This window comes from Oryctolagus cuniculus, chromosome 16 (assembly GCF_051225735.1).
Source record: "Oryctolagus cuniculus isolate XC-2025 breed Fujian yellow rabbit chromosome 16, ASM5122573v1, whole genome shotgun sequence".
In the NCBI taxonomy this organism is placed as follows: Eukaryota; Metazoa; Chordata; class Mammalia; order Lagomorpha; family Leporidae; genus Oryctolagus; species Oryctolagus cuniculus.
This window is the reverse complement of record NC_142882.1, coordinates 11,519,726-11,546,146: the sequence shown is the minus strand read 5'-3', so window position 1 is coordinate 11,546,146 and position 26,421 is coordinate 11,519,726. Positions and strand designations below refer to the sequence as shown.

The window sequence follows — 26,421 nt, the reverse complement described above, 5'->3', positions numbered from 1 at the left end:
CTAAGATAACCTTACAGCCATCAATACTACAGTTATTAACTTGATATCTGGCAGAACAATCTTTCCTCATTTTATATTTTCATTTCCTTGGGAATCCTTTTGTCAATTTTTAATGGAATCTTAAGGTGCATTTTATTGAATAAGCAACATTTGGATTTGAATAGAGGTGTTTTTAAAATAAAGAAATTTGGATGTAATTGATATTTTACCCAGTTATTGATGGAGAAATTAGATATTTTTCAAGTTAGTATATAATATAAATTTCAAAATGAATTAATACATTGCATTCTCAGGGTCATAGCAAGTGCATGATAATTAGTATAACACAATTCTCATCAATTCTCATGTTAATGTGATATTAATAGAAGCAGAAGAGATTCCATTCCATTCACTGGTACAATTTTAAGATGATTTATTCCTCCATTCCACCTCCCTTCCTTTCTTTTTTCTCTTTTCCCTTCTTCTTTCCTTTCTTTTTCTTCCTTCCTTCATTCCTTCCTTTTTTAATTTTTGAAATAGCATATTTTTAATTTACATTAAGTCAAAGTCTTAAAACTCCACTGAATCAAGAGTTCAAAAAGTAAAAAGTAATAAGACTATAGATCAGTGGGAATTGTAGGAAATGGATATAAATAATACCCAAATAAAAGTGCCTGTTTCACTTATACATGCTAAATGTAAAGAAATCACAGATCATTTATAGCAGTATATCATTCTGAAACTCTGAGAAATTTTTTATTTTGTATTGGAACTTTTCACTCATTCTATGAAATCATAACTTGTTACCCCATTGTACTTGTGGAAGGTGGGGAACAAATTCAGCTCTGGATACCATGTTTTCTCTATTTATTGAAATAACATTTTCTTGCCAATGCAGCAAGAAATAAGTCATAGAGACAAGTCAATGAATGGGCATATCTCTGTTTCAGTTAAATACAGAAGATGGTATTGGGGTCTAGCTACACTTGTTATGAGGGTTTGATTTAACTTTTTAGATGACACTTCTTCAACCATACAAGATCCTAATGTAATTTAGAGTCAATCTTCCTGGCATTCTTATCTTGAAGTACCCATTTCTCTTCTTGGGGACACCAGGTGCTCTGGCTTCAATCTTAGATACTTTCTACAGTGTTTGTACATACAAGAAAGTATTGTTGTACAACATGCTTCCAGCATATGTTTTTAAATTCTTTTTATTTGTTATTGAATTTTTGCAAAACCTTTGTGCACAGATTAGCTCTTTGTTCTGTTATCTTCTTCATGGCCAAAACTATTTATTTCCTCTAGGAAATGATTAAAACCAAATGGTTGCTAATGCTAACACAATAGGAATTGAGAAGCCTTTTTGGAGGAAATCAAATCATTACAAGGTCTATTTCCCATATTTTAAAAAAATGGAAGTATTTCTCAGTGAGATATAGCACATTTTTTACATTCTTGGTACATTTTTTTTTTTTTGCAGGCAGAGTGGAGAGTGTCTGAGAGAGAGAGAGATAGAGAGAAAGGTCTTCCTTTTGCCATTGGTTCACCCTCCAATGGCCGCCACAGCTGGCGCACTGTGGCCGGTGCACCATGCTGATCCAAAGGCAGGAGTCAGGTGCTTCTCCTGGTCTCCCATGGTGTGCAGGGCCCAAGCACCTGGGCCATCCTCCACTGCACTTTTGGGCCATAGCAGAGAGCTGGCCTGGAAGAGGGGCAACCGGGACAGAATCTGGCACCCTGACCGGGACTAGAACCCAGTGTGCCGGTGCCGCTAGGTGGAGGATTAGCCTATTGAGCCATGGCACCGGCCTGGTACATGTATTTTGATAGGTAATTATTTTTATGTTTGTCTTGTTCAAAAGTTTTTATGAGCATACCAAACTGTATATTTTAGTAGGATGTGATATTCATACTTCACCTTGACTCTTTCCTTTAATAAATTCTATAAATCTAAATGTACCTGTGGTACTAGACATCCTTAATTCCATGGAAAATATTAAAGACAGTGCAGGGAGGAATACAGTATTTCCATGATGACATACAAGCACTAGCTCTGTGCTTATCATGTGTTTGTAAGATGAATTGGTTTCAAGATTTACAGGCACCAATAGAAAGCCTTGATGATTATACATCCTACATTTCTCAGTTGGAAATATAGCAAGTTCCACCTGCAAATCTCAGATGATGACTTATCTAACATGGTGTGATATCTTTTAGAATCAGTGCTACAGTTGATGTTACTAGAATGAGCATCACCAGAGAAGAACTTAAACATAAAGTATCTTTAGTGATCATAAATGGATATATTGAATGAATGAGTAAATGTGTGCATAGAGAACAATGATGCACTAGGAACTAATTGCAAATCTCTTTGGTTTCTCTTTTGTGGAGAAATAACTAGGACAGTAAAGATATGGATTGGAAATTTTCTACCTGTCTGATTGGCAATTTCTTTCTCTGGACACAAAACACAAGTATAGCAGCAGATAGGTCTTCCTTCCTGTGACATTTTCCTGAATCCTGGACCACAGCTCTGGCTACACACAGATTGAGGGGTCTGAAGAAAAAAGAGAAGCACTGGTCATGGTTTGGTATGTTATCAGCCACCGTGAAGGGTGTCAGTAGATCCCTCCTCACTACATAACACCTTGGCCTTCAATTGAAGGTCACGACTATATCCCCTCCTCCTGTACCTGTGACTAATACCTAGACATCCATTTCAGCATTCCTACGATTGCCATTTCTGTTTCCCCAACCTATTTCCCATGTATTACAAAAGAACCTGATCACTTCACACTTAACCTCTTCACAAGATTATTGGCAGATCTCTCTGTGGGTATCTCGTATCAAAAGAGAATCATACCACTTTGAATGCAACAGGCCATTCTATCATCTCTTCATTGACAAGTAAGCTTTGTTCATGTGGACTCTTGGAGGAAAACTCTCCAATTTTAATAAGCAAACGAAGACCACTAGGAAAATTCACAACGTTCTGGATATCATAATGTGCCATGTGGTTTCTTGTTTCATGGAAGGATACTTTATCTCCAGCGCTGTTTGTAAATTGGATTTTCCTCAGAAATTGATGGAGCTGGAGGACAGGCATAATTGGAAATAGACAGCACATCCAAATTAGTTGCGGGAAGTCAGATGCTCTAAACAAGCCCTCTTTGTTGTCTTTTGCATTCAGCTTTTCCATTTGGTAGAACATTAATTTTCTTTGGATGCTTAAACATCTCCCGGGTTAAGGTATTCCTCTGCTCCCTCAACAAAACATCAAAGAGTGATTGTCCCCAATCAGAAAAGTTAGTGGTCCAGAGGTTTACTGGAGCACAGACTCTATTGAAGCTTTGGCCATGAAAGATTGGTTGGGGCTTTATGGAAGCTAACTCTACTGTTACCAGTTGGGCAGCACATGGATGGCTACTGAAATAACTTGATAGCTGTTATGAATATTATAGGTGTGTATCTACATAAGTTCTTCATAAGGTTCAAAATATAGTTGATGATTAGTGTATTTTGGTTGGGGAAAAATTAGAGATTAATGCATGATTGTTTCATAAGATATATTTTCCATCAAGAGACTCAAAGCCACTGTAATACCTCAGAAGTCCATATCTATAAGATATGTATATTATGTATATCAGCAATATACATTATACCTTTTAAGGTATACTTATACCTTAACACTGGTTGAACATGACACAACATGTTGTTCTTTCTCTCCTTGGCTTTGGGTCACTTATTGTGATGACTGTGACTATCTTTGACATATCAGATAGTATGGTATGACCAAAGACAAAATTTCAAATCTATGAAAGCTTATTATGCTTTTATAGTATGTGTTAACCTTGAACCTTCTAGATCACAACACATCTGTACTGGGATACAACTAAGTTGTTATTTTTAAACAACTATCACTTAATTGTGTTTTTAATTTTTTAATTTTTATTTAATGAATGCATTTTTTTGACAAGCAGAGTTAGACAGTGAGAGAGAGAGACAGAGAGAAAGTCTTCCTATCCGTTAATTCACCCCCCAATTGACCGCTATGGCCAGCATGCTGTGCCCCTCCAAAGCCAGGACACCCAGGTGCTTCCTTCTGGTCTCCTATGTGGGTGCAGGGCCCAAGCACTTGGGCCATCCTCCACTGCCTTCCCAGTCCACAGCAGAGAGCTGGACTGGAAGAGGAGCAACTGGGGTAGATCCGGCGCCCCAACTGGGACTAGGACCCAGAGTGCCGGTGTCGCAGGCGGAGGATTAGCCTAGTGAGCCACAGCACCGGCTAATGAGTGCATTTTTACATAGATACGACTTTATGAATATAGTGGTTCTTTCCCCCATAGCCCCCCTCCCCCCCAGCTACCATCCCACCTCCCTTTCCCTCTCCTATCTCCTTCTTCATTATGGTTCATTTTTAGTATGACTTTATAAACAGAGGACCAACACCATGCTCAGCACAGACTTTAACAATTTGCACCCAGGCACACACACAACATATAGAGTACAGTTTAGGGAGAGAATTTGCAGTCAATTCTCATATTAACATTCATTAGGGACAGAGGTCCTACATGGGGAGCAAGTCACAGTGACTACTGTTGTTCCTTTAATAATTAACACTCTTTTTATGATATCAGCGATCATCTGAGGCTCTTACCATGGGTTCCCAAGGTTATGGAAGACTTTTTTTTGACCATAGATTCCATCGGTATTTGGACATGGCCATAAGCAAAGTGGATGTTCTCTCCTCCCTTCAGAGAAGAGTGTCTCCTTCTTTGATGACTCTTTCTGTCCTCTGAGGTCTCACAGAGATCCTCTGTGTAGGATATTTTTTTGTCACAATGTCTTGGCTTTCCATGCCTGAAATGATCTCGCAGGCCTTTTAGCCCAACAAGGAAGCCTTAGGGTTGATTCTGAGGTTAGAGTGTTATTTATAGCAAATGTTATTCTAGGAGTCTGCTGTGTGGACTGCTTCCCATGTTGGTCTTTCCTTCCTTTTTTAATTATATTATTTTCCCAGGTACTTGATGTTACTTATATCATTATATCATCCTTTTTAAACTTAGACTGATCTATCTGTTGCCTTTAACATTTAATATGACCATTTTAACAGTGAAGATGGCATTTGTACCACCAATTCTTATGGTTTTGGAGCCCCATGACTAGTTCTTAGGCTGTACCATTAGAGCTCAGTCTGTATGACTGTATGCAGAACCAAACTGTTTTACAGTTATAGACTACCTCCTCCATCTCTTATTTCCCCTCTTATTTTTATCTGGGATCTTTTCCCAATTGCCTTAAAATAAATATAACTCTGTGTAACCTAGAGTTATCAGTATGAAGAAGAGAAATGGGAGAGAGATAGAAAACAGAGAAAAAAACCCAACAGAACAAAACAAAAAGGATATACACGGTAAAAAGTAACAATGGCACTTTTAGAATCAATGTCTTCAAGAGTCCATGACCTAGGCCGGTGCCGTGGTTCACTAGGCTAATCCTCCACCTTGCGGCACCGACACACCAGGTTCTAGTCCCGGTCGGGGCACTGGATTCTGTCCCGGTTGCCCCTCTTCCAGTCCAGCTCTCTGCTATGGCCAGGGAGTGCAGTGGGGGATGGCCCAAGTGCTTGGGCCCTGCACCCCATGGGAGACCAGGAGAAGCACCTGGCTCCTGCCATCAGATCAGCGTGGTGCGCCGGCTGTAGCACGCCGGCCATGGCGGCCATTGGAGGGTGAACCAATGGCAAAGGAAGACCTTTCTTTCTGTCTCTCTCTCTCACTGTCCACTCTGCCTGTCAAAAAAAAAAAAAAAAGACTCGAAGATTCCATGACCTGATTGTCAAGGGACAGTTTACCACTTAATTCTTAAATAATGTAGAGGACAAAATTTACAAATAATTCATTAATTATATCTATGGAAGCCTTCTTGAAAAATTAATTTCCTTTCCCAAGGTTTGACTCTAATACTGTAGTTTATAAAACATACTTCTAATGCTTAAATACAATTTGATTATGAAGTAAATGTTCTGATGCTAATTTTTACAAATATTTTACTTTTTCTACACATCACCCTTATTTAATATATCCTACAAATTTATGAGCATATTTGTCCTTTGCACATGCAAACAGAATTTTCTAAATACATTCTACATGTGGGGAATGCATTCATGTAAGCCAGGGTTAAACCCAGAAATATTCAGCTGACTGAGCAGGCAAATCCTGTGCTCATGTGCATCCTCAGTAGTCTTATATGTAAGAAATGGGACTACAGTCCATGCTCCCTGATTGCTTCAGAGTTTGTAAGGGCAGTTGGTCTAACATGCTTCATTTCCCATCCATTTCCTATCATGTTTAGGATATTATGTGAAATCCATTTCTGTTTTCACAAAAAGTATCTTATCTCATCCAGGGCTTAGGCCACAGGTTATGCAGGATTATAAATCAAATTAAACTGCTGTCAGATTTGAACGATATTTGCAACAAAATACATGGAACTGAAGATCACTATGCTGAGTGAAGTACTCCAGGCCCAGAAAGGCAAATATCATATGTTTTTCTGATTTGTGGAAGTTAATATACAGAGTATAAACATTGTGATGGTATCCTAGCATTTGGTATGTTGTTTCACTGAAGCATACGGTGTATATGACATATACCCTTATCTTCCTGTACTAGCAACATTGTCATCAATCACTCTCCTTGTGATATTAATATCCCTATTCCAAGAAAAAACTGTAGATATGGATATATATAAAATATGTATCTTTGATGTACATGTGGCAGGATGTCAAAATTGTTAAATTTTACAAATGAAAAATTTATAGAAATGAAAAATAATTTGTCAATACGTCTTTTTTTGGCTTTGTATAAATTCCAAGGAATATTATGGCATGACAACTTTTTATCTGTCAAATTTTCTCACGTGTTGCAGCATTTCAGCCTACATTACAAACTTTTCTGATACCATTTCTGTTCAGAAAGTAACCATTCAAAATCCATAGAGATTGAAATTTCCAGCCAAAGCCAACAATCACAGATATACCAATAACCAATGGAAAGAACCCAACTTCTGATGTACCTAATCTCTCTGACCTTGAGAAGATAGCAGGGTCATGATGCTGTATCTCAATACAACATCTCTAGATTCCATCAGGTGGCAACTTTCTGTTCTGTTTTAGGGGAGGTTTACCTGCCAGGGAAGAATCATAGGCTGTATTGCTTCTCCTGGAGATCCCATTTCTACTTTCCCCAAAATCATTTTATGGAGGACGTGGGCCACTGTGTAGACAGCATTGTAGACTAAATAGCTGGAGTCAGATATGGTCAGCAAGTCAATATGTCCTGGAAGAAACTCTAAGGAGGTATTTGGTGGGCAGCTTCCAATATGTCCACAAAATGATCCTTCAAGTGAGCAGTGCAGATGGAAAAGCCATAATTTACTGAAATAAAAGTCTTCTGGGTAGTGGGAAGGGTTTGCCATCTTGACAAAATGTTTGAGGCCAGGGATTTCTTCCCTGTGGGGTGAAAATGAGAAGCCTCCATGCAAAGAATGCAACATGTGGTTTGTCTCAGACATAACAAGATCCCACTTTGATGTCATGATCCACACTTTCCCGATGGTTACAAAGGACTGCACTGAAATGTCCACACTGATGAGACCTCTTACATCTCCATAGAGTATATGCACATTTGCAGATGAAACTCTGATGCTACTCATGAAAGTGAGATCACCATACCCATACAACTTCTTTGTGACAGGGAGCTTAACTGTAAAGGCCACACAGATACCTTTCTTGAGCATCTCTGCTTCAAAATACTGAAGGAACTGCTCTCCTTTCATGTCATCAGACACAAAGAGCACCACCCAAGTCCAGCCAAAATGCAGCAACAAGTAGATCATTCCATGGCCCAAAGAGCTGTCACTGGTTGCCATCTGATAGAGTGAGGGAAACTGATCTTTATCATTTAGCATGGGATCAAAAGGGCCATAGGTGAGCTGAAAGCAAAGAAAAACATGATCAAACTTTTGTAAGATTTGTGTTATCTCTCTTGGAAGTGAGTGAAAAGAATTTCTCCCCAAGGTCAACTTTAAATAGGTTACTATTGTGTGAAAAGAAAGAGTGCAGTAGAGATGAAAAATCTTGCTACTCTGGCCACAGAGAAGACCATGCTTCACATGCCCATTGCTTTAGGTGAATAAATGTGACTCCTCCTTCATAGCTTTAAAGAAAATCTGTCAGTATCTGTATGCTCTTCATGTCCTGCAGTGGGGCCTGAGGAAGAAGGAACTTTGGATGTTGCTTCACCCATCCTTGCCCAGGGTGACTGGTGGAGTAGAGCCACCTCCTCCAGCAGCCACCATTGTAGATAACTCTGAGACAGAAATCTCTACTGTGTTCATCTCTTGGTATTTGGAGTGCATTGATTACCACAGGAAACCTGCATTGTCTCCAAGAATATAATCACCAACCTTTTTTCATTTGGGGCAAAATATTTTTTCCAATCCAGAATCCTCTGCTCACCATATGGCCTATGTTTGACAGGCACATGTTCTGATTGTTGCTTGTATAGTGGGTCCCTGGGGAAGTATTTTTGAGATACTGACACAGACCTGGGGAGGCAGTGATAATAACTCAACTCACTGGGTCATGGCATTCATGTGGAATGACTTCCTGGTTCTACACATGTGCAATGGTAGACTAAGCCCAACACCATGTCAGACATTTGGTAAGCAAATCAGCTGAGTTGTTTATACTAGAGCTCCTTGTCTGCCTGGCTACTTCCCTGTCTCCCAAAGATTGGAATAAACCCATGTCCACAGTTCTGATATGCACAGTTGTAGATGGCATGGCCACTGGGAATCCTGAGAAAAATCAACCTGTGTGCTTGTGACTAATTAGCATTGGGAACATGATCGGTTGAGCTCCAGTGTAGCAAGATGTGAGTCTCAACACTCCATGGTGGAGCCAGCATAGTGGCACTGTGTGTTAGCCTACCAATGATGATACCAGCATCCCACTTCTAAGTGCCAGTTCAAGTCCTGGATAATCTGCTTTTGATCTACTTGCCTGCTGTTGTACTGGAGGAGTCAGCAATGTATAACAAAAGTACTAGGCCCCTTTCTACCATGTGGTATAACAGGAGGGAAATCCTGGCTGCTGGCTCTGGCTGGCTCAGATCTAGCTGTTGTGGGCATCTGGGGAGTGACCCTGTGGTTAAGAGATCCACTCCAATGCCATGTATATGTGTATGTGTATGTGACTTTCCATCTTTCTCCATTGCTTTGCCTTTTAGATAAACAAATATAGAAGTCTTTAAAAAATATTTTTCACTGTCTGTTACCCTCATTGTTTTCCCAAAGGGGACCCAGATGCATTCCCTATATCCAACTGTCCTAGGTCTCTGGATGCCACCTGAGATGGTGCTGTCCTTGGATGGGGAACATCTGTGTGCTGTGGACATTATGAAGTGTAGAGGTGAGACTATTAGACAGCCTATGCTTCCAGCAGGTGGGAGATGGTTACACAGGCCCTAGACAGGAATCTTAAGAAGGCTGTCAACAGGCCCTGCTATTTCCCTTTCTCCCTTCTCCTTCCCCTGTTAATAATCTCACATCCTTAGGAAATCCATGGGATCTCTCCTATACCATGGTGTGGTATGTATACTCGGCTGCCCCATTTCCATTTTTCAGAGGTGAGAGAATGGTGTTGGAGGAAATTTAACTATTGCCCTCCAGATTCACAGCTCATTTACCTGTGGGTTTTTGTAGAGCTCCAAAAGCGTTCCAAACTCAACAGACAATGCTGATGTAGTTCCAGCAATGACAGCAACGTGTCTCCCTTGTGTATGGCAGGTGTAGTTAGGGAAAGGCACATTAATCCCAATCAACCAATATACTATGCTCAGTAAGGTGTACTGTTCACTGGCAAAGGCATTGAAGAATTTGAAACCAAGGGTCAGGTTGGGGAGGAGCTGGGAATCCTTATTGATCTCCTGGATGGCAAAGCGGAAGGCCAGCACATATTGGTAGTTCTTCCACAGCCACCTAAAGAGAGGGGCAGCATCCGGGAGAGGGTGAGACCATGGAATTCAGAGCAACAACACAGCCACACCCTGAAGCAGCAGTGGTCAGACAAAGGCTTCCACTCAGTTGTGCCTCAGCTTTGGAAAAAGAAGGAGATGCGAATGAGGTTTCAAGGGCTCTAGAAGATTGTAGAATGGCCCTTGGACTCCTCTGAAGCAAACTGTGCCCATGATCACACTCACCTTCATGAACCCTTCAGGAAAGCTTCAATGCATCCCAACTTAAGGACAACACCCAGGAGCAAGCATTTCTGTTTCCAGTAATTTCTGGAGTAGGCTGAATGCCACCTGACTCATCAGTTGTTTAAAGTTTTAGAACATTCTCCTCGGCCAGGTCCATCTGAGCCATTTGTCCCTGGTCCTTGCTTTAATTTCCTATTCTAATGTTTTGCTTTGCTCAAATCAGATTTAACATTTTGTTTTCCTTGAAATGTAAACATTTTTCTCCTGAACTCAGATAATTTAGGATGTTTCCTTAGTTTCCATTTTTTTCTCTATTGAATTCATATTTTTCATTTCATATTTTACACTTGTATGTTCAATCCTTTTTTCTATATATCTTCTTAAAAACTTGTTACTAATACAAAGATATATGATTGTATATATTCCAGATACAGTCCTAAGAAGATAACCACACTTCCCTCCTTCAATTCTTCCTCCTTCCTTTCTCTTTTTTCTATTCATCTTTGCTATAACATAATTTCAATTTACTCTATAATCACAGCATATATCTTGAGTGAAAATAGTTTCTTAGAATTTAAGAGCTCTCACATTTCATGTGTATGAGAAATTGGATGGTCTATTTTCTCACTATGGGTTTCTTTTTTTCTTCTTCCCTTGGAATTCTGTTGAACTTTTATAACTTATTACATTTCTTCCAGAATTTGAATGCTAAGAATATTCATACCTGTTAATAAGTTGCATGGGACTTAATATATTCATCCAATCATTCCTTTAGTTGCTTTGCACTGAATATTATGTTTCTGTGTTGGGCTTAACTAATAGTTTGTCATTTCTTCATTTCCTCAATATTATAATACATATTCAAAAAGTTTCTAATTGGCAGTGCTTTATTTTTGCTGATTGCCAATTATTGGGTCACACAGTGTTGTACATGTTGTTCTTATATGTGGAGTTTGAAATTGAATTTTGTCTTATTGATAAGTCAACATTCTATACACACTTAATCTGAGGAGATTTTCAGATCACATAGAGGAGTTCTTAAAATTGAGGTTGACCTGGCACAGAATTTATGCTAGTGGCATGTGTCCATAGCTTAAATTTATTTGTTTGAATTACAAAATAAATTCATTGAATAAACATTTTCTGTTAATCTTTTGGCCTTAGTAGAATAATTTTTCACTGTGAAGAGCACACTGCATTCACCTTGGGTTATTTATAACACTTGCTGTCAGCTGAAAGTTGACTAGCTTAATTCTTTTTTGCTGAAGGCAAAGTTGTCAGTTGTTAATTTCAGGACCTGGCATGCTGAGTTACTATTTTGAGTAAACAGGAATGTCTGACACCAAGGCAGACTTAGATATTATGATATTTTGGGTGCCAGCACTGTGGCATAGCAGGTAAAGCTGCCACTTGCAATGCCAGCATCCCATGGGGGCACTGATTCAAGTCCTGGCCGCTCCACTTCTGATCCAGCTCTCTGCTATAGCCTGGGAAAGCAATAGAAGATGGCCTAAATCTTTGGCTCCTGCTCCCATGTGGGAAGATCGGAAAGAAGCTGCTTGCTCCTGGCTTCAGCTGGGTGCAGCTCCGGCCATTGTGGCCAATTGGGGAGTGAAACAGTGGATGGAAGACCTCTCTCACTGTCTGCCTCTCCTCTCTCTGAGTAACTCTGACTCTCAAATAAATAAAATTAATCTTAAAAAAGATATTTTGAGAAATGTATACTAAATGTTGCTGCAAGCCACAACATGAATAAAACAGGAAACATGGTGCACTCCAATTTGTCAGTCACAAAAGACCACAAAGGATATGAATCAACTCACATGAGGGGGCCGTAATAGGCTGACCCTCAGAGACACAAGACAGAGGGGTGGCACGCAGTAGGGGAGAAGGAATGAAGGATGTGGAGACACTGAAAAGGAGTTAGGGATTTGTGAGCAGGTGATAAACATCTAGATGTTTATCAACAATGATTTGGTAACTCTTTTAAAAATCTTGATAAAAGACTTTATCTCATTAATTAATGATGTACCCCCAGCATCTCAGAGAAATATGCAGTTTATTAAATAAAACTGATCATTAGAGTATTACAGCCACACAAAATTAATGCCAAATCAAAGGCCAAATATTGGGTAAACAAATGTGGGATATGCACATAAAATAACTCCTGTCAGGCAAATAACAACATAACTTCCATCAGCTTTAAGGAAGTTCAATCACAGTATTGAAGCTGGAGCTTGAAGTCAAACTTCACAAAAAATTAATCATCTGAGCCCATATTAACTAAAGGAGATTGAAGCAAATGCAATTTTAGAGTGTGGCAAGCACATGAGGGCTAAAGGTCTGCACAAATTAGGGTGGCCAGACACTTTTCTACCTGGGGAAGAGAAAGCAGAGAGCAAAGCCTGGCCTCCAGTTTGTGGCATGGGCTGACCTTTCACCCTGAGATCATGAACAAGGCAGCTCCTCACTGTCTCCCATACAGAGTCCCTGAGATGAGAGATTAATTCACCTTTAGAAAATCACATCCTATCTCCCTAAATCTGACAGAGTACAAACAATCAGTAGCTGCCACATAACCAGAAGATTCACATGCATAAAGTGTTTACCATAAATATCCCATTAGGCATTTTCACTAATAATATAGAAATTAAAAATGCACAAAGAAATTTAATGAAACATTGAGAAGGGACAGAACACTGTGAAGGCACCAACTAGGAGAGACTACATGTTTTAACACTGTGCCTCAGAGGTCACCAGCCCATTAGCAGTTGCCCATAGTGCATGGCAACCTGCTGAGTTAAGCATTAAATTCCAAAAGTGCTGATAAGAACAGACATGCTCCATTTAAACCAACATCTCTCTGCCTCACTCTCTTCTGAACACATGAGCATGTGGTTCTCTGCAGTGAGTCAGAAGCACACTCCACTGTCACCACCAACAAGGGTGCAGAGACAGGATGTCTTATTTCTAATCCTCTTCAGGCATCCACGTTAACAGTTACTAAAACACATGCTGCACAGGTGTGTCAAGCCCAGAATTAATGCAGTTTCTGTGTGGTTCCTGGAGAAAAACCTTCAGGATCCAAGTGAAAGTCTTGGGGAAGATAAATCCCTTTAATCTTGCTACATTCAGGGACTCAAGCCTGCAGTCTGAAGGGGCTCAGTTAATGATGTGCGGTGGGACAAAGTCTGTTTATGGTGGCACATCTTAGATACACATGGATTCACTATTGGGTACAATAGTGACAATGCTCTTTTCAGCACTGGAAATCAGAGTGACCCCTTAATCTTAACACTGACCACAGACCAGGGTCTCAGTGCCTCAGGACACCTGTGCCCACTCCATGCATGCAGGTAGGATTGGAGTCCCCACATTCTGCCTCATTCCAAGATGCTGAGGGCTGTATTTGAGAGATCTAAGCCAATGGAGTGGGCAGATAATCATTGATGTCACTTCTCTGTCCCTGAAGGACCAAGAAGCAAATAGAAAAATGAACAGCAAGGCACGGAAGGTACAAGAATGGAGTGAACCTGCAACTTCCTTTATTGGCATTTTGGCACTTTCTTCATACCTTCTAGCATTCTCAGAAAGGATTAAACACAGTAGTAACACACACTCACATTCAATGGTAGCCACACTTAATGCATACACACAATCTTGAACTTACCAAGATACAACAGTTTTATACTGGGGACGATGTAAAAAAGACATCTGGACCTTTTTGCTTTCTGGTTCTGGGTAGTAGAGAGGGAAAAAAACCACCCAGGATCAGGTCTCCATCTTGGTTGATACTTGGCTTAAGGTAATTATTGCATTCCCTGTGGGTCATGCCCTGTGAAGTGTGTATAGTGTGCAGGAGTAGGCACAGAACACTCACAGACAACATCTTGCCAGGGTTTTCACAATTCAGAGACGAAGCCCAAAATGTCAGCTGAGATTAAGGAACAAGGAGCTGGCAGGTGTTGGCAGGCTCAATCCCCTGCAGAGAACTGCTCTCTGTGCAGGGCACTGCTGAATCCTAGTATTGCTGTCTGCCAGTCTAGTGAGTCAGAAAGGGACACAACTGGAAACTACAGGGAGTCATTTCTAAAGAAGTCCATGCAGTGAGACATTAGTGTCCATGTGATCAGCACAGCACTGGCAGCTCAGCCTTTTCTTTGCTTCACTGTGTCCCATACAGAAACTCAAGGAATCACCCTGCCCTGGGGCTCTGCACCTGTTACCCTCCATTCTAGGGGAAAACACGTTGGAAAAACATGTTTTGGACTCTCATTCCTCTCCTCCTTGTATGATTTCATCATGGTCCAACAAGGCACTGGGGACCACCTAATGATTGGACAGTGCACAAAGGGCTAAGTGTTACTCCAGTGGACTTCTTGGTGTGTTTGGCAAGTTTAGAAAGAGTTGCTGCTAGGATCAACAAAACGTCCAGTTGCATCATTCCACATATGAGTTGGAAAGAAGTCAAGGGCTGATGTCTATCATTGATGACTCTGTGCTCCCCACCCAGTCTCTTCATTGCTGTGTCTAATATCATTCTCAAGTTTGCAAAACTCTGCTGAGAACATTGGCTTCGTGATTAAGAATGAGCAGGCATATTCAGAAAAGGGTACCAATTCTCTCACCATGTATAGCCCTCCACACAATTAATCCAGTTACCCACTTCCCTGAGGTTCTCCCCATTTAACAAGCCTTTAGCATTGGTATGGTTTCCATGTGACAAGTGAAAGGAATTCTGTTCTGTATCAAACATGGATTTCTAAGGCTGTCTATTTTCTCTGACTTTTTACAGGAAACATTCTCAACCAGATTCCTCTACCTTTTTAATTAATAATCTCCTTACCTCTTCCAGGCCAGCTCTCTGCTATGGCCAGGGAGTGCAGTGGAGGATGGCCCAGGTGCTTGGGCCCTGCACCCCATGGGAGACCAGGAAAAGCACCTGGCTCCTGGCTCCTGCCAAGATCAGCGCGGTGCGCCGGCTGCAGCGGCGGCCATTGGAGGGTGAACCAACGGCAAAGGAAGACCTTTCTCTCTCTGTCTCTCTCTCACTGTCCACTCTGCCTGTCAAAAAAAAAAAAAAAATAATAATCTCCTTACCTGTTTAATTGTTAACTTTAAATCATCTAGATTTATGGATCTGAGTGAATGTGTTGATAGCTGTACACATTGTGGATGCATTCATCTGGCTCTTTGCCATGTGTTTTACCCCACATCCTCTTCATTTTTTTAGGTTGACCACATTAAAGTCAAGTGCCTCAGCATTTTTGCAAGTAAACTGCATGCTGTTCCCAGGCTCCCCATGATGTGCAACACATCACTTGAACTCATTGGTCTTGTCTAAATGAAATTTTATTCCTCTAACTTCTCCTGAGCATTGAAACTCCCAGCCTTGGTAACCTTTGTTCTTTTCTACTTCTGTGAATAATGACATGGAGATTTTGACAGGATTTGCACTAAGTTATTATATGCCTTTTGATATTATGTATATTTGAAGACTATTAATACTTATAATACACAATATCATATTTCTTTGCATTTATTTGTGTGTATATCCATTTATCTTATGAAGATTTTAGTTTGTATATCTTTCACTTCCTTGCTTAAATTTATTGAGTTTAGTTTCCCCATCATGATCATGCTCTTCAAGGTTGTACCCCTTACCTATGATATATCTTGTAGCAACCAATTACACTAATTCACAAATAAGCCTCCATTCTACAAGACTCACACACCAACTTAAAAAGAAAGGAGAAAAGTACTTAATAAATGCATGAAGAATTAGAAATTGAAGAAATAACATGTCATAGAACAGAAGACACATGGTTGACAGTTTCATCAGATCAGGAAGAAAAAGGGGTCAGGTAGGTAGTGGGTAAGAATGTGTTTTTTTTTGTGGAATTCTAGAGGAATCTTTGAATGGTAGGTAGCAACAGTGGTGGGGAAGGCGCCTACTTCCAAGGGCCACCATGTAACTGAGAGATGAAGGGTCTAGAATTTGTGGAGGTGGACAGATGAGCCTCATGCCTCCTGGACTTCATCCAACATCTCTCTAACATGGCAATGATTCAGGCAACAGGTATGCCTGATAATGTTTTTAGCAAGCTGTCATCCTTGTCTGAGCTGGAGCTTTAAATTCTATATAAAATATTCTAATGATAGCATATTGTAGGCATAATACTTGGGGTAACTACTCAAAAATATATAGGCCAACAGAGAAATGAATGGTATCACATTGTTCACATGAACACATATAGTCACATGGACATGGTTCATGTTTAATCCATTTCTAGGATTCCGAATTTGGGGTGTGAGGGTTCCACTACTTAGGAACTAACTATGCATTAGGAATTCAACCTCTGTTGTTATGGAAAACACTTGAAAAATTCCCTAGGATTGTCCCACTATGGAAACACAATATGAAATAATGGCCATTGGCTAAGATCCTCCATAAAGAGGCAGTTGAAATTTGAATGGAATAAAAGGGACAAAGGCAAATATGTATAGTCTCTACAAGGATGAATGTGTCAATCATAATCTCTTGAATTATAGTGTACCATAATATGATAATTATTCTGATTGTATATACCTAACATTTTAGAATATATAAAGGAACACATTTGGTATTTATATATATGCTTTGGGTTGCCATCTCTTTCTGTACCACTTCCATCTCTATTCATTAGCTTTTTTTCCTGGAAAACTTTTATTTAATAAATGTAAATTTCAAAAGTACAACTTTTGGATTATAGCAGTTCCCCCCCCTTAACCACCCTCCCACCTGCAAACCGTCCATCTCCTACTCCTTTTCCCATCCCATTCTTCATTTTTTTGAAAGATTTATTTATTTATTTGAGAGTCAGAGTTACACAGAGAGAGGAGAGAGAGAGAGGAGAGAGGGAGAAAGAGAGAAAGAGAGAAAGAGAGAGAGAGAGGTCTTGCATCCGATGGTTCACTCTCCAATGGCTGCAATGGCCAGAGCTATGCCGATCCGAAGCCAGGAGCCAGGAGCATCCTCCACGTCTCGCACATGGGTGCAGGAGCCCATGGACTTGGGCCATCTTCTACTGCTTTCCCAGTCCATAGCAGAGAGCTGGATCGGAAGTGAGGCAGCTGGGTCTTGAACAGGTGCCCATATGGGATGCCGGTGCTTCAGGCCAGGGCGTTAAACCTCTGTGCCACAGCACCCCCCCAATTCTACATTGAGATTCAATTTCAATTATCTTCATATACAGAAGATCAACTTAGTATATATTAAGCAGAGATTTCAACAGATTGCACCTACATAGACACACAAAGTATAAAGTACTATGTGAATACTAGTTTTACCATTAATTTGTTTAACAAAAACATTAAGGACAAAGATTTTTTTTAATTTTTAAAAAATTTTTAAATTTATTTTTTATTTATTAAATACATATTTCCAAAGTACAGTTAGTGGAATACAATGGCTTCCCCCCCCCATAATTTCCCTCCCAATCACACCCCTCCCATCTCCCGCTCCCTATCCCATACCATTCACATCACGATTCATTTTCAATTATCTTTATATACAGAAGATCGATTTAGTATAAAGTAAAGATTTCATCGGTTTGCACCCACACAGAAACACAAAGTGTAAAATACTGTTTCAGTACTAGTTATAGCATTACTTCACATTGGACAACACACTAAGGACAGATCCCACATGAGAAGTAAGTACACAGTGACTCCTGTTGTTGACTTAACAATTTGACACTCGTGTTTATGGCATCAGTAATCTCCCTAGGCTTAGTCATGAATTGCCAAGGCTATGGAAGCCTTTTGAGTTTGCTGACTTCGATCTTATTCAGACAGGGTCATAGTCAAAGTGGAAGTTCTCTCCTCCCTTCAGAGAAAGGTACCTCCTTCTCTGATGGCCCCATTCTTTCCACTGGGATATCACTCAAAGAGATCATTCATTCAGATCTTCTTTTTTTTTCCAGGGTGTCTTGACTTTCCATGCCTAAAATACTCTCATGGGCTCTTCAGCCAGATCCGACTGCCTTAAGGGCTGATTCTGAGGCCAGAGTGCTGTTTAGGACATCAGCCATTCTATGAGTCTGCTGTGTATCCCTCTTCCCATGATGGATTGTTCTCTCCCTTTTTGATTCTATCAGTTAGTATTAGCAGACACTAGTCTTGTTTGTGTGATCCCTTAACTCTTAGACCTATCAGTGTGATCAATTGTGAACTGAAATTGATCACTTGGACTAGTGAGGTGGCATTGGTACATGCCACCTTGATGGGATTGTATTGGAATCCCCTGGCATGTTTCTAACTCCACCATTTGGGGAAAGTCCGATTGAGCATGTCCCAAATTGTACATCTCCTCCCTCTCTTATTCCCACTGTTATATTTAACAGGGATCACTTTTCAGTTAAAATTTAAACACATAAGAATAATTGTGTGTTAATTACAGAGTTCAACCAATAGTACTAGAACAAAAAAATACTAAAATGGATAAAGTATTACATTGTACATCAACAGTCAGTACAAGAGCTGATCAAATCACTGTTTCTCATAGTGAAGGACAGAGATCTTACATGGGGAGTAAACGCACAGTGACTCCCGTTGTTGATTTAACAATTGACACTCTTATTTATGATGTTAGTAATCACCCAAGGCTCTTCTCATGAGCTGCAAGAATATGGAAGCCTCTTGAGTTCACAGATTCCAATCTTATTTAGACAAGGCCATAATCAAAGTGGAAGTTCTCTCCTCCCTTCAGAGAAAGGTACCTCCTTCTTTGATGGCCCCATTCTTTCCACTGTGATCTCACTCAAAGAGATCTTTCATTTAGGTCTTTTTTTGGCACAGTATCTTGGCTTTCCATGCCTGAAATACACTCATGGGCTTTTTAGCCAGATCAGAATGCCTTAAGTGCCAATTCTGAGGCCAGAGTTCTATTTAGGACATTTGCCATTCTATGAGTCTGCTATGTATCCCACTTACCATGTTGGATCATTCTCTCCTTTTTAATTCTATCAGTTATTATGAGCAGACACTACTCTTGTTTATCTGATCCCTTTGACACTTAAACCTATCATTATGATTAATTATGAACCGAAACTGATCACTTTGACTAGTGAGATGGCATTAGTACATGTCACCTTGATGGGATCGAATTGGAATCCCCTGGCATGTTTCTAGCTCTACCATTAGGGGTAAGTCCATGTGAGCATGTGCCACACTGTACATCTCCTCCTTCTCTTATTCCCACACTTATATTTAACAGGGATCACTTTTCAATTAAATTTAAATGCCTAAGAACAATTTTGTGTTAATTAAAGCGTTCAACCAATGGTATTAAGTAGAAAAAAATTCTAAAATAAATAAAATAGTAAGTTGTTCTTTGACTTTCAGGACAAGGGCTGATCAAGTCATTGTTCCTCATAGTGTCTATTTCACTTCAACAGGTTTCCTTTTAGGTGCTCAGTTAGTTGTCACTGATCAGGGAGAACATATGATATTTGTCCCTTTGGGTCTGGCTTATTTCACTCAGTATGATGTTTTCCAGATTCCTCCATTCTGTTGCAAATAACCAGATTTCATTTCTTTTTTTACTGCTGTATAGTATTCTATGGAGTACATATCCCATAATTTCCTTATCCAGTCTCCTGTTGATGGGCATTTAGGTTGATTCCAGGTTTTAGCTATTGTGATTTGAGCTGCAAAAAACATTGAGGTGCAGACATCTCTTTTATTTGCCAATTTAATTTCCTTTGGGTAAATTCCAAAAAGTGCGATAGCTGGGTCATATGGTAGGGCTGTATTCAGGTTTCTGAGGATTCTCCAAATTGTGTTTCATAGTGAGTTTCCCAGTTTGCATTCCCACTAACAGTGGGTTAGTGTGCCTTTTTCCCCACATCCTAACCAGCATCTGTTGTTAGTTGATTTCTGTATGTGAGCCATTCTAACCGAGGTGAGGTGAAACCTCATTGTGGTTTTGATTTGCATTTCCCTGATTGCTAGTGATCCTGAACATATTTTCATGTGTCTGTTGACCATTTGGATTTCTTCTTTTGAAAAATGTCTATTGAGGTCCTTGGTCCTTCTCTTAAGTGGGATGTTTGTTTTGTTGTTGTGGAGGTTTTTTTTTTTTAATCTCTTTGTAGATTCTGGTTATTAATACTTTATCAGTTGCATAATTTGCAAATATTGTTCCCATTCTGTTGTTGCCTCTTCACTTTCCTGTTTCTTTTGCAGTACAGAGACTTCTCAATTTGATGTAATCACAACTATTAATTCTGGCTTTGACTGCCTGTGCCTCTAATATTTTTCCGAGAAATATTTCCTTGTGCCTATATCTTGCAGGGTTTTTCTGATGTTCTCTAATGATTTGATGGTGTTGGGTCATAGATTCAGATCTTTAATCCATGTTGAGTGGATTTTTGTGTAAGGTGTAAGGTGTAAGGTAGGTGTCTTGCTTCATGCCGCTGTATATGGAAATCCAGTTTTCCCAGCACCATTTATTGAATAGACTGTCCTTGCTCCAGGAATTGGTTTTAGATCCTTGATCAAATATAAGTTGGCTGTAGATGTTTGGATTGATTTCTGGTGTTTCTATTCTGTTCCATTGGTTTATCCATCTGTTTCTGTCCCAGTATCATGCTGTTTTGATAACAACTGCCCTGTAGTATGTCATGAAATCTGGTATTGTGATGCCTCTGGCTTTGTTTTTGTTGTGCAAGATTGCTTTAGCTATTCAAGTTCTCCTGTGATTCCATAAGAATTTCAGCATCAAATTTTCCAGATCTGAGAAGAATGTCTTAGGTATTTTGTTTGGTATTGCATTGAATGTATAAATTGCTTTTGGGAGAATGGACATTTTGATGATATTGATTATTCCAATCTATGTGCATGGAATATTATTATATTTTTTGGTATCCTCTTCTATTTCTTTCTTTAAGGTTTTGTATTCTCATCATAAAGATCTTTGACATCCTTGGTTGAGTTTATTCCAAGGTTTTTGATTGTTTTTGTAGCTCTTGTGAATAGGATTTATCTTAGAAGTTCTTTCTCAGCTGTGGCATTGCCTGTGTATACAAAGGTTGTTGATTTTTGTACATTGATTTCAATCCTGCTACTTTGCCAAACTCTTCTATGAGTTCCAAGAGTCTCTTAGTAGAGTTCTTTGGATCCCCTAAATAAAGAATCATATCATCTGCAAAGAGGGATAGTTTGAGTTCTTCCTTCCCAATTTGTATCCCTTTAATTTCTTTTTCTTGCCTAATGGCTTTGGCTGAAACTTTGAGTACTATATTGAATAGCAGTGGTGAGAGTGGGCATCCCTGTCTGGTACCAGATCTCAGTGGAAATGTTTCCAAGTTTTCCCCATTCAATAGGATGTTGGCCATGGGTTTTTCATAAATTGCTTTGATTGTATTGAGGAATGTTCCTTCCATAGCCATTTTGCTTAGAGTTTTCATCATGAAAGGGTGTTGTATTTTATCAAATGCTTTCTCTGCATCTATTGAGATAATCATATGGTTTTTCTTCTGCAGTTTGAAAATGTGGTGTATCACATTGATTGATTTACAAATTTGACCCATCCCAGCATATCAGTGCAGAGAAAGAAATAAAAGCCATGGGAAATTATTGTTAAACTTTACTGAGCTGAATTTTTTTTTATTTTCTTTTTTTAACTTTTATTTAGTAAATGTAAATTTCCAAAGTACAGTTTATGGATTACAATGGCTTTCCCCCCATAACTTCCCTCCCACTCACACCCCTCCTATCTCCTGCTCCCTATCTAATTCCATTCACATCAAGATTCATTTTCAATCATCTTTATATACAGAAGATCAATTTAGTATATATTAAGAAAAGATTTCATCAGTTTGCACCCACACAGAAACACAAAGTGTAAAATACTGTTTCAGTACTAGTTATAGCATTACTTCACATTGGACAACACACTAAGGACAGATCCCACATGAGAAGTAAGTACACAGTGACTCCTGTTGTTGACTTAACAATTTGACACTCGTGTTTATGGCATCAGTAATCTCCCTAGGCTTAGTCATGAATTGCCAAGGCTATGGAAGCCTTTTGAGTTTGCTGACTTCGATCTTATTCAGACAGGGTCATAGTCAAAGTGGAAGTTCTCTCCTCCCTTCAGAGAAAGGTACCTCCTTCTCTGATGGCCCCATTCTTTCCACTGGGATATCACTCAAAGAGATCATTCATTCAGGTCTTTTTTTTTTTCCAGGGTGTCTTGACTTTCCATGCCTAAAATACTCTCATGGGCTCTTCAGCCAGATCCGACTGCCTTAAGGGCTGATTCTGAGGCCAGAGTGCTGTTTAGGACATCAGCCATTCTATGAGTCTGCTGTGTATCCCTCTTCCTATGATGGATCGTTCTCTCCCTTTTTGATTCTATCAGTTAGTATTAGCAGCACTAGTCTTGTTTTTGTGATCCCTTAACTCTTAGACCTATCAGTGTGATCAATTGTGAACTGAAATTGATCACTTGGACTAGTGAGGTGGCATTGGTACATGCCACCTTGATGGGATTGTATTGGAATCCCCTGGCATGTTTCTAATTCCACCATTTGGGGAAAGTCCGATTGAGCATGTCCCAAATTGTACATCTCCTTCCTCTCTTATTGCCACTGTTATATTTAACAGGGATCACTTTTCAGTTAAAATTTAAACACCTAAGAATAATTGTGTGTTAATTAAGAGTTCAACCAATAGTACTAGAACAAAAAAATACTAAAATGGATAAAGTATTACATTGTACATCAACAGTCAGGACAAGGGCTGATCAAGTCACTGTTTCTCATAGTGTCCATTTCACTTCAACAGGTTTCCCCTTTTGTGCTCAGTCAGTTGTCGCTGATCAGGGAGAACATATGATATTTGTCCCTCTCAGACTGGCTTATTTCACTCAGCATGATGTTTTCCAGATTCCTCCGTTTTGTTGCAAATGACTGGGTTTCATTGTTTTTTTACTGCTGTATAGTATTCTATATAGTACATGTCCCATAATTTCTTTATCCAGTCTACTGTTGATGGGCATTTGGGTCTTAGCTATTGTGAATTGAGCTGCAATAAACATTAAGGTGCAGACTGCTTTTTTGTTTGCCAATTTAATTTACTTTGGGTAAATTCCAAGGAGTGGTATGGCTGGGTTGTATGGTAGGGTTATATTCAGGTTTCTGAGGAATCTCCAGACTGACTTCCATAGTGGCTTAACCAGTTTGCATTCCCACCAACAGTGGGTTAGTGTCCCTTTTCCCCCACATCCTCTCCAGCCTCTATTGTTGGTAGATTTCTGAATTCGAGCCATTCTAACTGGGGTGAGGTGAAACCTCATTGTGGTTTTGATTTGCATTTCCCTGATTGCTAGTGATCTTGAACATTTTTTCATGTGCCTGTTGGCCATTTGGATTTCCTCTTTTGAAAAATGTCTATTGAGGTCCTTGGCCCATCTCTTAAGTGGGTTTTTTGTTTTGATGTTGTGGAGTTTCTTGATTTCTTTGTAGATTCTTGTTATCAACCCTTTATCTGTTGCATAGTTTGCAAATATTTTTTCCCATTTTGTTAGTTGCCTCTTCACTTTCCTGACTGTTTCTTCTGAAGTACCAAAACTTCTCAATTTGATTCAATCTCAAATGTTAATTTCATCTCTGACTACCTGTGCTTCTCTGGTCTTCTCCAAGAAGTCTTTGCCGGTACCTATATCTTTCAGGGTTTCTCCAATGTTCTCTAATAATCTGATGGTGCCTGGTCATAGATTTAAGTCTTTAATCCATGTTGAGTGGATTTTTGTGTAACGTGAAAGTAGGGGTCTTGCTTCATGCTTCTGCATGTGGAAATCCAGTTTTCCCAACACCATTTATTGAATAGACTGTCATTACTCCAGGGATTGGTTTTAGATCCGTGATCAAATATGAGTTGGCTGTGGATGTTTGAATTGATTTCTGGTGTTTCTATTCTGTTCCATTGGTCTATCCATCTGTTTATATACCAGTACCATGCCTCCGGCTTTGCTTTTGTTGCACAAGATTACTTTAGCTATTTGAGGTCTCCTGTGTCTCCATATGAATTTCAGCATCATTTTTTCCAGATCTGAGAAGAATGTCTTTCATAAATTGCTTGGATTATATTGAGGAATGTTCCTTCTGTACCCAATTTGCTTAGAGTTTTCATCATGAAAGGGTGTTGAATTTTATCGAATGCTTTCTCTGCATCAATTGAGATAATCATATGGTTTTTCTTTTGCAGTCTGTTAATGTGGTGTATCACATTGATTGTTTTGCGTACATTGAACCATCCCTGCATACCAGGGATAAATCCCACTTGGTCTGTGTGGATGATCTTTCTAATGTGTTGTTGCATTCTATTGGCCAGAATATTTTGAGGATTTTTGCATCAATGTTCATCAGGGATATTGGTCTGTAATTCTCTTTCAATGCTGCATGTTTTTCCGGCTTAGGAATTATGGTGATGCTGGCTTCATAGAAAGAATTTGGGAGGATTACCTCTTTTTTGATTGTTCTGAATAGTTAGAGAAAAATTGGAATTAGATTTTCTTTAAATGTCTGGTAGAATTCAGCTGTGAATCCATCTGGTCCTGGGCTTTTCTTTGTTGGGAGGGCCTTTATTACTGTTTCAATTATTTCTGTCTCAGTTATGGGTCTGTTTAGGTTTTCTATGTCTTCCTGGTTCAATTTTGGTAGATTGCAAGTGTCCAGGAATCTATCCATTTCTGATAGATTTTCCTGTTTGCTGGCGTACAGGTCCTTGTAGTAATTTCTGATGATTCTTTTTATTTCTGTGGCGTTTTGTTGTTACATATCCTTTTTCATCTCTGATTTTATTGATTTGGGTCTTTTCTCTTCTTTTTTTTAGTTAGTAGGGCCAATGGGGTGTCAATTTTGGTTATTTTTTCAAAAAAAAGCTTCTTGTTTTGATGATTTTTTGTAATGTTTTTTTGGATTCAATCCTGTTGATTTCTTCTCTGATTTTAATTATTTATCTTCTCCTACTAGATTTGGGTGTGGTTTGCTGCAGATTTTCTATATCCTTGAGATGCATTGAAAGCTCATTTATTTGGTACCTTTCCAATTTCTTGATGTAGGCACCTATTGATATAAAATTTCTTCTCAACACTGCTTTTGCTGTGTCCCATAAGTTTTGGTATGTTGTGTTGTTATCATCATTTGCTTCCAGAAATTTTTTGAATTCTCTTTTGATTACTTCTAGGACCCATTGTTAATTCAGGAGCATGTTGTTCAGTCTCCATGTGTTTGCATATGCTCTAGGGATTCCTGAGTTGCCAATTTCCAACTTCATTCCTTTATGGTCTGAGAAGCTGCATGGTATGATTCTAATTCTTTTGAATTTGCTGAGACTTGCTTTATGGCCTAGTATGTGCTCAATCCTAGAGTAGGTTCCATGTACTGCTGAGAAGAATGCAAATTCTTTATGTGTAGAATGAAAAATCTGTAGATATCTGTTAGATTCATTTGGGATATAGTGTCATTTAAATCTACTGTCTCCTTGTTGATCTTCTGTCCTGTTGATCTGTCTATTTCTGAGAGTGGAGTATGGAAGTCCCCCAATACTATTGTATTGGGGTCTAAGTCTCCATTTAAGTCCATTAACAAATTTTTTAAATAAACTGGTGCCATGTAATTAGGTGCATATACATTGATAATCGTTATATCTTCCTGTTGAATTGATCCCTTAATGATTATATAGTGTCCCTCCTTGTCTCTTTTAACAGTTTTTGTGTTAAAGTTTATTTTGCCTAATATTAAGATGGTTATGCCCTCTCTTTTTTCATTTCTGTTGGCATGGTATATCTTTTTCCAACCTTTCACTTTCAGTGTGCATGCATCTTTGTTGGAAAGAAGTGTTTCTTGTAAGCAGCAAATAGATGAGTTTTGTACCTTAAACCATTCAGCCAATCGGTGTCTTTTAACTGGACAGTTCAGGCCATTAACGTTCATTGTAACTATTGATAAGTAGTAACTTTGCCCTGCCATTTTCCCAAAGATATTTTCTAACATATGCTTTGAATTCCCTGTGATCTTTTGCTGTGAGGTTTCCTTCCTTTACCTTCTTCATATTGATGTCTGTGTTTCTGTGTGTAACACATCTTTAAGCATCTTTTGCAGTGCTGGACGAGTGGCGACAAATT

At 39.3% G+C, this 26,421-nt stretch overlaps 1 protein-coding gene across 1 annotated transcript in view; it reads right to left on the bottom strand.

Moving 5' to 3' along the window:
* LOC149121475 (vomeronasal type-2 receptor 116-like) overlaps positions 1-26,421 on the bottom strand; it is a 60,155-nt gene that overhangs the window by 1,254 nt on the left and 32,480 nt on the right. Inside the window, exons 2-4 of the mRNA XM_089315525.1 lie at positions 7,171-7,977; positions 2,846-3,073; positions 2,416-2,539 (exon numbers count right to left, since the gene is read on the bottom strand). Of these exons, the coding sequence (XP_089171651.1) occupies positions 2,416-2,539; positions 2,846-3,073; positions 7,171-7,977 (1,159 nt within the window). The remainder of the gene's footprint in view (positions 1-2,415; positions 2,540-2,845; positions 3,074-7,170; positions 7,978-26,421) is intronic.